This window comes from Nerophis lumbriciformis, linkage group LG30, assembly GCF_033978685.3.
Source record: "Nerophis lumbriciformis linkage group LG30, RoL_Nlum_v2.1, whole genome shotgun sequence".
Classification (NCBI taxonomy): Eukaryota; Metazoa; Chordata; class Actinopteri; order Syngnathiformes; family Syngnathidae; genus Nerophis; species Nerophis lumbriciformis.
The window spans coordinates 32,551,690-32,566,625 of record NC_084577.2 but is presented as its reverse complement, the minus strand read 5'-3'; the positions used below and the strand labels follow the sequence as shown (position 1 = coordinate 32,566,625).

General features: G+C 38.9%; 1 protein-coding gene across 1 annotated transcript in view; it reads right to left on the bottom strand.

Annotated features, from left to right (window-relative positions):
- Positions 1-501: 501 nt before the first annotated feature.
- LOC133579712 (kinase suppressor of Ras 1-like) overlaps positions 502-14,936 on the bottom strand; it is a 38,571-nt gene continuing 24,136 nt past the window's right edge. The window contains exons 7-19 of the mRNA XM_072911973.1: positions 13,113-13,196; positions 12,980-13,041; positions 12,317-12,414; positions 12,062-12,236; positions 10,467-10,524; positions 10,342-10,384; positions 9,921-10,124; positions 7,498-7,694; positions 6,205-6,301; positions 6,000-6,133; positions 5,792-5,929; positions 1,522-1,657; positions 502-755 (exon numbers count right to left, since the gene is read on the bottom strand). Of these exons, the coding sequence (XP_072768074.1) occupies positions 633-755; positions 1,522-1,657; positions 5,792-5,929; positions 6,000-6,133; positions 6,205-6,301; positions 7,498-7,694; positions 9,921-10,124; positions 10,342-10,384; positions 10,467-10,524; positions 12,062-12,236; positions 12,317-12,414; positions 12,980-13,041; positions 13,113-13,196 (1,549 nt within the window). The 3' untranslated portion in view covers positions 502-632. The remainder of the gene's footprint in view (positions 756-1,521; positions 1,658-5,791; positions 5,930-5,999; positions 6,134-6,204; positions 6,302-7,497; positions 7,695-9,920; positions 10,125-10,341; positions 10,385-10,466; positions 10,525-12,061; positions 12,237-12,316; positions 12,415-12,979; positions 13,042-13,112; positions 13,197-14,936) is intronic.

Here is a 14,936-nt window from a genome sequence, read left to right as displayed (position 1 = left end):
GTAAGCCACTGTGACACTATTGTTCTTTTTTTTATTTTTATAAATGTTTAATGATAATGTCAATGAGGGATTTTTAATCACTGCTATGTTGAAATTGTAACTAATATTGATACTGTTGATAATATTCATTTTTGTTTCAGTACTTTTGGTTTGTTCTGTGTCGTGTTTTTGTCTCCTCTCAATTGCTCTGTTTATTGCACTTCTGAATGTTGCTGGGTCGGGTTTGCTTTTGGAATTGGATTGCATTGTTATGGTATTGCTGTGTATTGTTTTGTTGGATTGATTAATAAACAATAAAAAAAAAAAAAAAAATTAAAAATATATTTAAAAAAATAATAATTAAAAATAAATAAAATACAAATCGATTTTTTAAAAATAAGAATCGATTCTGAATCGCACAATGTGAGAATCGCGATTCGAATTCAAATCTTTTTTTTCCCACATCCCTAATATATATATATATATATATATATATATATATATATATATATATATATATATATATATATATATATATATATATATATACATGACAGGTTGCATACTCCTTTCTTGAATATCAGTATCATTAGGGTGTCAATTGGGTCCTTCAGGATTATGAACGGTCATCTTCTGTGATACTTGGTCAAGCTCTAGAAGTGTCCAGGGTGGGACAGCCGGCGGTTCAGTTTTGGTAGCTTGTCCAGTAGCTCAGCTAGTTGTGTGAAGGTTGGCCTGTGCGATATTGCAAAGGACCAGCAGGCAGAAAGGATCTCCTGTTGTGGAACCACAAAAAATAGATGATGGAAAAGCACCTGTAAATTATTTTTAAGCTTACAAATCAACTCCAGGTATGACTGCTTGCAGCAACAAACACTTATTATGACAGTCAGAATTCCTGTATTTCTTTCATTCTTTATTTAATTCCTATGGTTATGGAATTATTTTATTGAGGAGACAGACAGTCACAACATGGTGCGGCACATATTCCTAGTTCCTCGTTATAACATGTCTGAAAAGGAGTAGGAAGAAACAATAACTTATTTATTCCTACCCTATATCTGTTTCATAGCAATTGCTAGCACTTTGTTGTTGTTTTTACTTCCTGTGCTCAATCTGTGACACAAACAAATAGATAAATAATAATGATACAAATATATAAAATATTAGTCAGGCAAGATGTCATTGAAATAATGAGATGTGTGAGATTTTCATTTGCCGATAAGGTCCAAGTAGTCAATCAGGATTCTTCTTCTTTGAAAACACTTTGAACAGTTGAAGAAACTGGATCATAGTAGTACTTTGCTTGATGTATTGGTCTAATCCATTCATTAATTCATTACGCTTTATAGAGAAACGATGTATTAATCTCAAAAAATTACAAGGATAAGAAAACACAGGGGCCTGCAAGGTTTGGGCAAAAAAGGTCGTAAGAATGCGTATTAAGCATAAGGATATACACATGAAAGGCAATGTAAAAAAAATTCGGAGGTCAAAGTTTATTTAAAAAAACGATGTCAAAAGTCTTAGTTTTAGACTCACCGTAACTTCCTTGCCCAGAGTGGAATCTTCCAGCACCTTCTTGATGCCCTCGCTGCTGCCCACTAACCAGATTTTAGCTTCCATGGGCTGGCTGGTCATTGGCCACTTTCTGAAATGCAGCTCATGCCAGATTGTGCTGCAAAGAAAACATGAAGTCAATTAAAATACAATCTTTGGGATCATTGCAAACACAGAATTGTATTTTCTGTACAAACAATTAGTGTAGTTAGTGTTTCTTCATTATCATCACACATTGTGGGGGAACATTTTTTTATCCTCTCATCTCCTTCCAATCTACACTTTCTATGGCAGGGTTCGTGTAGCAGACACATGACCCTAACCCTAACCCTAACTCAAGAAGAAAACATTCAAAGTTCTAAATGATTTAGTGTTGATTGTAAATATGTATTTGATCCCCTACCAACCAGCAAGAATTCGAATACCCACAGAGCAGAATCATTCGCCCACAGTTCTGTAACAGCGCTTGTAAGATTCACAAATGAACTCCTGATGTCATTGGACGCAGGCTCTCCCTCCCTTCTCTTCCTTGTGGACCTATCTGCTCAACTTCACCACTGGACACACTGACACAACCCTCTGTTGGTTCCAGTCTTACCACACAAAACAAACAGAATACATTTCCCTGAGTCACTGTAAATCAAAGCCACACACAGTCACTTGTGGTGTACCAAATTAACTCCGTCCTCGGCCCCCATCACACAACACACAACTATATGTCAATGCCACAGCTGCAACCCCTTCTTCATCATCACCATCATCTCTGTCAATACTTACAACCTGTCTAGAGATCAAGGTATGGCTGGAACACAGCTTTCTCCAACTCAACAGCTCCAAAACCAAGCCATCCTGGTTAGGGTTAGTGTCAGAAACCCTCTGCAGACCAAATCATTACCAATTGCCAGCATTCCCTTTGTTCATATGTTATCATAGTGGTCCTACTTGGTGCTTGTATTAGTTGTATTGCTTATTGTATTCAATTGCTTATCTTATTGTCTCTATTTTATTTCCCTACTACTGTGTTGTATGAATAGCAAAGGTAACAGAACACAATATCAAACTCCTCAGCAAAAGCCTGCAATGCATCCAAAACTCTGTAGCAAGGATACTGATGAGTGTGTGCACAAATGAACAGATTACTCACTCCCTTCACTCACTCCCCTGGCTTCCTGTTTCTACCAGGATTGAGTACAAGGGTTCCCTCCTCACAACCCAATGCATTTATGGACATGCTCCGCCATACCCAAATAACTTCTAAATGCTCAAAACAAGTCTCTCCCTCTGATTCACCCACTCAAGTCTGTTCCATACACCCACACCTAACAACCACCTAGAGGACAACTACCGTGGGCAGATGTAGAGGGGTACAAGCCTTGGCCAACTACAGAGGACAGACCCCATCCACCACCAACAGCAGTGTATCACTGGTAGAATAGCTAAGAATACTAAAAACCCATAGCTCTTGTGTCTGTAGTCATGAAAGGATTCCAGCAACTTGTCCCGAGGAACATGTGGGAAATTCTGTCAAACTATTTAAAATCCCACACCTTTGCTTATAAATGGAAGGAGGACGCCATTGCTCCGACACGGCGCTGAGTCACCTGAAGAATAGGGGGAGCAACATAAGGACCTTCTTTGTGGACTACAGGTCAGTCTTCAATATCATAATTTTGAATATTATTTCAAAACTCTCTGAGCTCCACCTTCTACTGGATCAAAGACTTCCTCACAAACCACCCTCAGTGAGGGAAAATGGGTACCACTCTACTCAAACCTTCTCAGCATTGGCTCTCCTCAGAGATGTGTGTTGAGCCCTCTTCCGTACTCCAGATACACGTTATTGTTAGCGCATTCTACCAATCAAACACAATATTCAAGTTCATGGACGACAAACCTCTTTTTGATACCAGAAATTGATGGATTCTTTTAACCGTATTTATGGTGGAGTATGAAGCCAGATTCGAAGCAAGGACCTCATCTGCTTACTACTCTGACTTTGTTAGATAAATGTGAAATAAGGGAGGCAGCAGACGAGTGGAAGGAAGGTAAATAACATCAAATATTAACGATTTACTTTGTTACATGTTGTAAAAGTAGTCAGTGACAATATATTTGTGTAGTTATTAGCCTAAGCCCAAGTCAATGGAATGCTAATGCTAACAAGCTAACACTAAAGCTGTTGTATCTGTGTTGTCATGAGATAAACACTGACATGTATTATTTATATATTGTTTGCAGATAAACACTGACATTTATTATTTATATATTGTTATTTACATGGGCAGCACGGTGGAAGAGGGGTTAGTGTGTCTGCCTCACAATATGAACGTCCTGAGTAGTCCTGAGTTCAATCCCGGGCTTGGGATCTTTCTGTGTGGAGTTTGCATGTTCTCCCCGTGACTGCGTGGGTTCCCTCCGGGTACTCCGGCTTCTTCCAAAGACATGCAGCTGGGGATAGGCCCCTCCCACTTCCAAAAACATGCACCTGGGGATAGGCCCCTCTCACCTCCAAAGACATGCACCTGGGGATAGGCCCCTCCCACCTCCAAAGACATGCACCTGGGGATAGGTTGATTGGCAACACTAAATTGGCTCTAGTGTGTGAATGTGAGTGTGAATGTTGTCTGTCTATCTGCGTTGGCCCTGCGATGAGGTGGTGACTTGTCCAGGGTGTACACCGCCTTCCGCCCGATTGTAGCTGAGATAGGTTCCAGCCCCCCCCCCCCCGCGACCCCGAAAGGAATAAGCGGTAGAAAATGGATGGATGAATGGATGGATGTTATTTACATATAAACACTTACATTAATTATGTATATATTGTTATTTACAGATAAACATTGACATTTATTATTGATATATTGTTATTTGCAGATAAACACTGACATTAATTACTTATATATTGTTATTTACAGATAAACACTGACATTTATTATTTATATATTGTTATTTGCAGATAAACACTGACATTTATTATTTATATATTGTTAATTAAAGATAAACACTGACATGTATTATTGATATATTGTTATTTGCAGCTGAAATTGACCAAAAGGAATCCCCTGACCCTCATGAATTAATTATTTACTGAGAGGATGACTTTCTGACTGTAGGACATTGCAGACAAAAGTCTGACTTAAGTCATATTGTTTTGTGTATTGCTTTCTATTTCATGAACAAAGTGTGACCTACTATAGTGTGTTAATTTACATTGTGTCGGTGTAGAAATATAGTAAACCACTCCTCCAAATGTCATGAGCCTGATTTGTAGAAACTACCTGAACTTGAAACACAAACCCCACACTTCTACAGGAACCAAACGTTCCAGGGACTAGAAGTCACAGGAACCAAATGAAAAGAGCCAAATGACAATGAAGTCTACTCTATTCTATTATAGGCTCATGACCAACCCAAAGGTTTACCATGGGTTTACCGAGCCGTTCCTGACACCTTGAGGTTACCACAACTCACTGACACTCTGAAAAAACTCTACAGAAGTTCATGTTTAAAATAATCATTTGGTTTAGACTTACCTTTTCAACTTCTGTTTTATTTCACATAAACTGCTTGTTTGTGTTCCCCTTTTGACTACAATGGGATTTGAAAAGATATTTGTGTAACATATGCACTACACATTTGGTGTACTATAATTGTTACTTTCTTATCCAGACCTGAGCACGTGCAATCTTGCATGCAGCTGTAGATCTTGTATTTGTGCATGTTTGACAGTCTTTTGACCAAGTTTCTTGTCAAACAGACATGACTCAATTCTGTGTTGCATCGTAATATGTGTTATTCAAGTTGGATCCAGAGATTGGAGCAGGCCATTGGCTGGAAAAGATTAGCCTTAAATTGCTTCCATCAAATTTGTTGGCTCACTTCCAGTAACCCATCTGTAATAAAGACCGTGTATGTATAAATTCATCATAGCTGCCCCCAATCGCTCTGGGGTCAGCAGGTGCCCCAAAGGCCATGTTAAAAGTGCCCCCAAAAAACTGAGAGTTGCACCTTTCCCTCAGGCAGTTTTATAATAAAGCCATTGTCCTATTTTCTACAGTTATGAGTCATCTTTTCAAGCGAGCTGTATAACTCCGTGATGGAGCTGTACATCAGGACTAAATGTTTGTTAGTCACACTGTGAGTTCAGTGTCAGCGTACCTGCAATAATTAGCATAGACATTTATCAAATATAGAATGTTTTCTTGATGATCACATTCCTTTATCAATCAAACTCCTATCAGAATAACAACAATACCCAAACGCGTAAACATCTGCAGCTTTGGAGAACGGCAGCTGGTCTTCGTCAATCTCTGGGCTCAATTTGCGAACAATCTCTGGCGACAGATAGTGGATCCAGCCTCGGGGTATCCTTAAGACGTTGATGACTCTAATCCTACAAACATTTAGGAAGACAATAAGCAAGGCACACATTGATTGGTTGGTATCATCATGTGTGTTCTTACCTACGCTCCTGTACCACCCCAGACATCCCGATTAGGCCAAAGTCTGTTAGAACCACTCTGTTGGAGTCATAGAATACATTCTTGGACTTCAGGTCTTTGTGAATTATTCCTTTAGCATGCAGGTAGCCCATGCCCTGTAGAATAAATGTCAAATAGACAAATCATATTTAACACAATCTCTATTCTGCAGTTTGATGCTTCTTACCTTCACAATCTCTTGTGCAATCTGTCTGGTGTTATTAAGATCCAACAAATGACCCCTTTCTCTTACAAGAGAGTATAAAGTCACACCTTTACAGAAACTGCAAAAAAGAATGATGCATCCCTGAAAATGTTTTTTGTCACACACACAGCAAAACATATGGCACATCTTTAAGACATCATTTTTATTACAAATGTACAAATACTTATTTTGTCATATTTCAACAATCTATTCAAACTTTATTTGTGTATGCACATTTGTGATGTGTGTTTGTGTGTGCGCCCATTCATATTACGATTACCCTGAAAAATATGGCTTTAGTGCAGTTAGTACTATATTCTTACATGTTTGCTCCTTCTTCAATTTGGTATTCAATTCATTTGCAGACTTAAAGAATTGCAGTCACAGATGAGATGTAAAACAGCTGGTAACGTAATCACATATTAGTCTGAGACAACACACAGTTGGAATAAATAATAATAAAAAAACAACTGAAGTTAATGATTTTAATATATTTATTTAGATGCTTATTTGATTACATTACACATGTATGTAATATTTATATAAGTATACTAACTTCTGAACTGTATATATTTATACAGTTCTATACATTGTGTGTGTATATATATATATATATATATATATATACATATTGAATAAAAAATATAAATTTTTCATGAGTTGAAGTCAAAGATGTCAAACTTTGACTATATACACAAAATACCTATTCCTCTCAAATGTTGTTGACAAATGTGTCTAAATCTGTGTAAGTGAGCATTACTTCTTTGCCAAGATAATCCATCCCACTTCACAGGTGTGGCATATCAAGATGCTGACGAAACAGCATGATTATTGCACAGGTGTGCCTTAGGCTGCTCACAACAAAAAGCAAATCTAAAATGTGCACTTTTTCTTTATTGGGGGGGGGTCCGAGAAGAAGTCAGTATCTGGTGTGACCACCATTTGCCTCACGCAGTGCAACACATCTCCTTGGCATAGAGTTGATCAGGTTGTTGATTTACTTATATTCTATTTTATTGTTTTATAAACAATATTTGTAATCGGAATGTAGTTTTTCTTATGAAAAACCATGTTTCATGTTAAAATGGTGTTGTTTACCGGGTGGCCTGGAACGAATGAAAGGCATTTCCATTCATTTGAATCGAGACGATTGAGTCAAGGTAGGAGTTATTTCCATTAAGAGCACCATAATTACATCCTAGAAAAATTCCTATTGTTGGTTGGTTGTAAATATCTGAGGGGTGTGTAGGTTTTTTAGTTCTCAGAGGCGTCTACCTGGTGACAATGGCAAGGTGGGGCGGGGCCATGCAGGCACCCATGAACAGGATGACATTCTCATGTCTGGTCTGCCTGTAGTTCATCACCTCCTCCTTAAACAGCTTCAGGTGCTCCTCGTTGTTGCCATCAATCTCCACAAGACGAATGGCCACCTCGCCGTGCCAGCGACCCCGATACACCTTCCCCCAACGACCCTAGAGAACAGAAGTCACACTCAAGGTTTTCCTCACAACATTCTTCTCCAAGCTGTCAAAAGGATGAGTGACCATGATAACGTTGAAGTGGATGAAGATCTACAGCAGACACAGGAACACGAGGTACTGTTGCCGTCAGTACAAGTTTCACAAAGTGCTGCACACGACTTAGACACACATTTAGACAACACTAAGGAGACACAATTGTAAAAAACAAGGAACTCAAAAGTGAATCAATATAGCAACAGAAATAAAAGCGACTAAAATCACACAACTTACATGCTGATTTAAAAGCCAAGGAGTACAAATATGTTTCAAAATCGGATTTAAAAGTCATTATAGAGGGAGGGTCCGAATAGCACAAAGGAAATCGTTCCAAAGTTTTGGAGCCACAGCAGAAAATGCACGACCCCCTCTGGATTTTATGCAGATCTTTGGGACGACAAGAAGAAACTGATCAGCTTTGAGGGGGTGAAACTTTTTATAATGTCTGACATATATTGTGGTGCAAAGAGCTTTAAAAACATCAACATTTTAAATGACCTGGGAGCAGTGAAGGGATGCTAAAATGTTTTAGTGCCAGTTCAAAGGAAAGCAGCAGCGATTGAGGCCTGCTTCATTCCAACATGGAGGGAGTGATGAAATAAAAACACTCAAAGTCCAAAAAGATCATTTTAGCTAAAAGTTTAGATGATAAAAACTGGATCGAACAACGGAGTTAATCTACTGATCCAATTTCAAATCATTGTCCAACCTAAAACCAAGATTTGGGACTGTGGGTTTTAAATAAGGCATCAGGGGGTCCAGGTCACCGGGGAGCATTCTGTTCTACTTTTCCGCCAAATACATTTTTTTCCATCTTGTTCTCATTTAAGTTTAGAAAGTTTACCGCCAACCATACTTGTATGTCCTCAAGACAATTAAAAAAGTTATTTTAAACATGTTTCACTTATCTTTTTTGGAGGGACATAGATTTGCGTATGATGATAGGATCTATCATATTGTTTAAACTTGTGACGTACACTGAAAACAGGATTGGTCCAAGGTTCAAAACCTGAGGGACACCACAGGACAAGGAAGAACACACAATCACCAATTTGGACCTTCAAAGTTATGTTTGCCAAGTAGTGAAGTGAAGTGAAAGATATTTATATAGCGCTTTTTCTCTAGTGACTCAAAGCACTTTACATAGTGAAAGCCAATATCTAAGTTCCATTTAAAGCAGTGTGGGTGGCACTGGGAGCAGGTGGGTCAAGTGTCTTGCCCAAGGACACAACGGCAGTGACTAGGATGGCGGAAGCGGGGATCAAACCTGCAACCCTCAAGTTGCTGGCACGGCCACTCTACCAACCAAGCTATACCGGATAAGTATGACCTGAACGATTGTTGCAAGCGACTGATGAGAGTTGTGTGATCTACTACTACAACACTTAGATCTAAAATATTTCAAATGTAACAAATATAATATAATAACAATATGACTAATACTTGTTAATATCTATAATAACAATATCACTAATATTTGTTAATATTTATAATTACAATATGACTAATACTTGTTATCTATAATAACAATATCACTAAAATGTGTTAATATGTATAATAACAATATCACTAATACTTGTTAATATTCAAGTCACCAAAAGGAGTATTGTTGGCACTTTTTCAACGGTTACTAAATGGATTTTATGAGTGGAATAGAAGAGGTCCCATTGGCTTAATTGTAAGCGGACTTTTATTTACGTTTATTTAATATTAAGATGTATTAAAAAAAATCCATCCGTCATCATGTCTTTCATAATGATTGTGAACGATAGGCACATTTCCAAAAAAAGTGCAGTTCCTCTTTAAACAACCAATACTGCTTGTAGGGGATACAAATATAATCATTTAGAACATGCAAGAATTAGTGATTTATCAAGAAGGAAATCATTCTGCGGACGCAAAGCTATATTTTGTACGTTGATGCCAATTAGCAGAGTCATGGCTCTGAGGAAGGAGATTGTCCTGCAAAAAAGATGATTGAGTGACAATTCTCCGTCCTACGTGGTATTCCATTTAAGCATTGAAGATGTTTTAATTTACATATTTAATGACACTGCTGAGAAATGGTATGACAGTCTTTGTTCTACTTATTTTGCCCTGACAATTAATTTAAAACACTTTTTTTGTTAATACCAAATATTTCCCAATCAAAAAAACATCAAAAAGAGTGTTTTACTTCACCTTGCCTATAAGCTCTCCTAGCTGCAGTTCCTCATACGGGATGTCCCATTCCCGCAGGTAGACGCTGGTCTGACTGGCTTTACCATTGATGCCCCGCCTCCAACGTCCAGCGGTCCCACGGCGGTGGACTGAAGAGGGCAGATCATCCAGCCCGTCTTCATCAAAGTCAGCCGGATACTCAACCGCTGCCTTTTGGTCCTGCTCCTAAAACCACCACAAACAGTGAGGGCCTAGAATCCCTAGGAGCACCCTGGAAAGAAAGACGGATGTCGCTCACCACCGTCAGGAAGTGACGGTGTTTATTTGTTCAGTATGAGGCACTTGAAGTCATTCTCCACTGACTGTCACTTACTGATTATTATACAGAATGAATATTGTGTCAGTCACAGGTACAAGTGTGAAATGGACTGCTGCTACTCACCTGTCCTTTTACCTGTATCTGAGTAACGGCTGACTGAGATTCTCTGACGGACGAAGAAAGAAAACAAGAAAACATTACACGGACGTCCTAACGTTTGTAGCACGACGTTTGTGTTTCCTTTCTACCCAGAGTCATTGGAGCTGTCGGACTGCTGACCACCAGTCGACACGGAGTCTGCAGTATCTGTTGAAGAAAGGACTTGATGTTGACATCAGTGTTCATGAAGAAATAGGATCTTCTTTGTGTACACTTTTGACATTCAAGCCGCTGTATTACTTCAAACAAACTAAATCATTGGATAATAATCAGACGTAGCTTCATTCATCTGCTTGACAGAAGGAAAGTTGAAGATTACGGACAGCTTTTCAAATGAAGCCATCCATTTACTTTTTCAGGAGCTGATTATGACTAAGTGCTTGCTATTTTGGGCCTCATTTAAAACCATTGGCAATTGATGTTGAAGCATACAATTGAAACAATTCTCTTTACAGTTGGATCAATTTGTACAAATCTGAGCTCTTTTGAAAACATAATTGACAAATTTGCTGTGAAGAGGCCGCTACCCTGTGGAACACCACAGGACAGTGTATTGAACTGAAGTAGCAGTAAAAGTTCTTGTCTTTTTCTTCCATAACTCTTCATTCAATTAATAGCTGAGTCACTGAAGCCATAAGTTGATATTCAACACCAAGAAAGTTGCAAAAGTCGAGCTAAAATGAAGATACACCATGCCCTCAAAACATTTTGGACCAATCTGTTTGAGCCTCCAATCAGAAAGTGACTAAACAATATTGTGTACAACAGTCAGGACTGTTAGCTGCAAAGTGTGTCTGTGCTCGTGTAAACATCAATGATCATCTTTGTCTTCAACTTCCTCAAATATCATTAGCTTTGTTTTTTTTACAAATGGAAGCATTTTTGTCATTTTCCATGAATTGAGAACATGGCCTTCACTGATTGAACAAATACGCCACAGAATGCTTGTAGTTTGTCTCGCTGATAATTGGAGAAGACAAAATAATATGATTTTTGAATTACACTTATCAGTCATAGCAGATAGTATCTTATTCTAATTGCATTGTATTTTCAACTCAAATATTCCAACCATTAGCCATGTCATGAAATCTTAAAACCATTTCTCCATATGCTGTCAGAGAAAACATGTACTTCTTGCCCATAAGTTAATTAAATGTAGTCCATAAACTGCCTTAACTAGCAATCATTTTTTCTGTTTATTTTGTTCTTAATTACCTTCAAGCAAAGGTGGATTTATTTGCCCATCATCCACCAGTGTTCCAAATAACTGTTCAATGCTAACAGCGTTACTTACACCATTACTCTTACTAGTAATTCATCACTTTTATGTATGCTACAACGTCGATACTGAAACTTTTGATGTAATATAGCACGCTACTTTAGATGTGGTTATATGTCAACAAAACAGATACTCCCCAAAACATTTGTTTTAACACTTTGACATTTGCTTTTGAAATATGAAGTGCAATACAAACCAACTCTATTATTATTAAAACAGCGACAGAAGCACAGCAAGTTCAAAACAGGAAGTAACTTTTTACTAAGGAAAGCAACAAGCAGCAGCAGCAAACTCTAATGAACTCAATACCAAATAGAAGAAGAATGAACATGGTTGTCATTGTTGTGAAAGGAGCCTGCTAGCAAACAACACAAAGACATTTGTCAGTGAGTCCAGCGGGCTGACCTGGGAAGTGAAAGCTGCCATGCCGGGACCCCGCAGGTGGTGTGTTCAGTGGGGGTGTGGCGCTGACGCTGGCTGGGTTACTCTGCTGGGAAGGTGCTGGGGAGGAAGGTGTGGAGGAGGTGGCTGATGATGGGTTACTGCTGGAGTCCAGCTGGACTGGAGTGACAGCCGGCTCCTGCGGGAACACACACACACTATTGGTGTCATCCTCTTACTTACCCCACATCTTGGGAAGGCAACACAAAGAATACGTACTCCTTTGGCCTTGGGTAGAGTGGTAAACTGAAGAGGGAGTTTGGCTGCGAGATCCATTCCATTATTGATATCTGAAGGTACGGATTCTGCTCTTGGCACTACATGTCAGATGCAACATGAAGATGGTCAACGCACACAAGGAGTATTCTGTGTCTCCTTGGCACTACAAGTCCGACGCAACATGAAGATGGTCAACGCACACAAGAAGTATTCTGTGCATCCTTGGCACTACATGTCAGATGCAACATGAAGATGGTCAACGCACACAAGAAGTATTCTTTGCATCCTTGGCACTACATGTCAGATGCAACATGAAGATGGTCAACGCACACAAGAAGTATTCTGTGCATCCTTGGCACTACATGTCAGACGCAACATGAAGATGGTCAACGCACACAAGAAGTATTCTTTGCATCCTTGGCACTACATGTCAGATGCAACATGAAGATGGTCAACGCACACAAGAAGTATTCTGTGCCTCCTTGGCACTACATGTCAGATGCAACATGAAGATGATCAACGCACACAAGAAGTATTCTATTGTATACACTTGTGTCAGTTAGGGTTGGACGTATGTAACAAAGTACCACCATACTAATGAATTATTGTATCAGATGATTGTATCACATATTGGACATTTCCCTGCTTATGAACAGTGCTTACATGTGGGAAATAATATCCGACAAGACGGAGCACCCTTGGTACATTTGTTGTGGCACTTGAACCTGTAGAGAGAAAAATGGAAGGACGAATGACAATCTTCAAAGGGAAGAAGAGTGACTATTGAATGTCTTACTTGCAGTGTTTACACTTCAGCCCAAACATCATGTTCCTGCCACACACCTGGCATGTCTGGGAGAGCCAAGACTTGGTTGAAAACCTGAAAGGAGAGACAAGAATCACGTCTACACTGATGGAATTCCATGCCAGCCTTTCCCATTCATTCTTTTTTTGGATGTGTTCACTGTCAACATTTTTGGTCAAGATGCCGATATTTATCTTTTTTGTGCTTAAGCCAGTTTCTTTTGTTTAAACAATGGTATGTAGCATTCAATACCACAAATGTGATACATCATCTAAATGTTTATGTTTCATTCGTTGTGTTTACTTTACTGGCTATTAAACATGTCCAGTTCTCTGATCTATTGTATCATATTGGAACTCGAAATTCGATCACATCTGATCCCAGAAAATCTGATTGGGATCGCAGGCCAAAATGTTGATCGGGACATCCCTCATTTTTGGGCTTGATTATTTATAGCCACCATTTTTTTCCGGGGTGAAATTATTTTGTATTATTTTTTTAACTAGATTTGAGCGAACCTTGTACATGTTTAGATTATTCATACATGTTAAATCATATACATACTCCCGCACAAATCTTTGGTTAAGTATACCTTAATTTTCTTTTCGTATACACATTTGGCATAATTCTGTCTGGATATTTGACCTCTCTCTTTTACAAAATAGGTAGAGTTCAGTTAATTTGGTCGGTGTCCTGGCATCGACCTGGCTTTTAGTCATAGTACACGAATGTTCAATAGGGTTGAGGTCTGGGCTTTGGGAAGGTCTTTCCAGAAACTCGATGTTGGTATTCTTCATCCATTCCAAAACCCGTATTGATGTGTGTTTGGGATCATTTTCTTGTTGGAACACCTAAATGAGTCCACGTTCCAGCTTTCCAGCCATTGGTTTGAAGGAACTTACGGAAATTTGGAGGTAGTCATCCTTCTTCAGGATTCCATCCACTTTGACCTACCAACTATCATCAGCTGCTGGGTTATTAGAGGCTCCCAGAAATAGTCAAAAGAGGATCAGTGATGCAGCCTTTGTCAACTGTGCCCCAAAACTATGGAACACACTGCCCAAAAATATCAGGGGAGCCAACTCGATAGAGATCTTCAAAAGACAGCTTAAAACCTATCTCTTTACTCAAGCACATCAGGGAAGCCAGCTAACTACACCTTTGACCACTACACTATCACCTTGCACTTGCTGCACCCACACTGCATTACCCTTTTATTTCCTACATTGCTCTTAAATGTCTGCATCCACACTGTGATTAGTGTACTGTAAATGAAACCTGCCATTCAGTGCCTTTTATTTCCTACATTGCTGTTATTACTGTACTGTAAATGAGACCTACGGCTCACAGTGATCCTTTATTTTATTATACAAGGATTACTGTCTGCATAATTGTCTACATTATCTTCGGCACTGCCTTATCGTACTGCTTCCTACTTTGTTTTTATTTGATATCATTGCGGTACCATCGGTACAAACCGGTTGGTTGTAATACATTTTTACTTTTATTGTAAGCACTTTGAGTTCACTGTAATTTGCTATTCTGACTTGTATAATTGCACTATATCTTATTCTCTGCATCCATACTGTGATTATTGTACTGTAAATGAGACCCACAGCTCACAGTGAACCTGTCATGTTTGTGTAATCATGTTTTGTTTTAAGTCATGTTTTGTTTAGTTTCTGGCTTTTCACTCCCTTGTCTTGTCACCATAGCAACCATTAGTTTTCACCTGTCACGTCACGCACCTGTTTCACGTCTTGAGTCACGCACCTGTTTTCGTTAATCATGTCTGTAGTATTTAAGTTCAGTGTT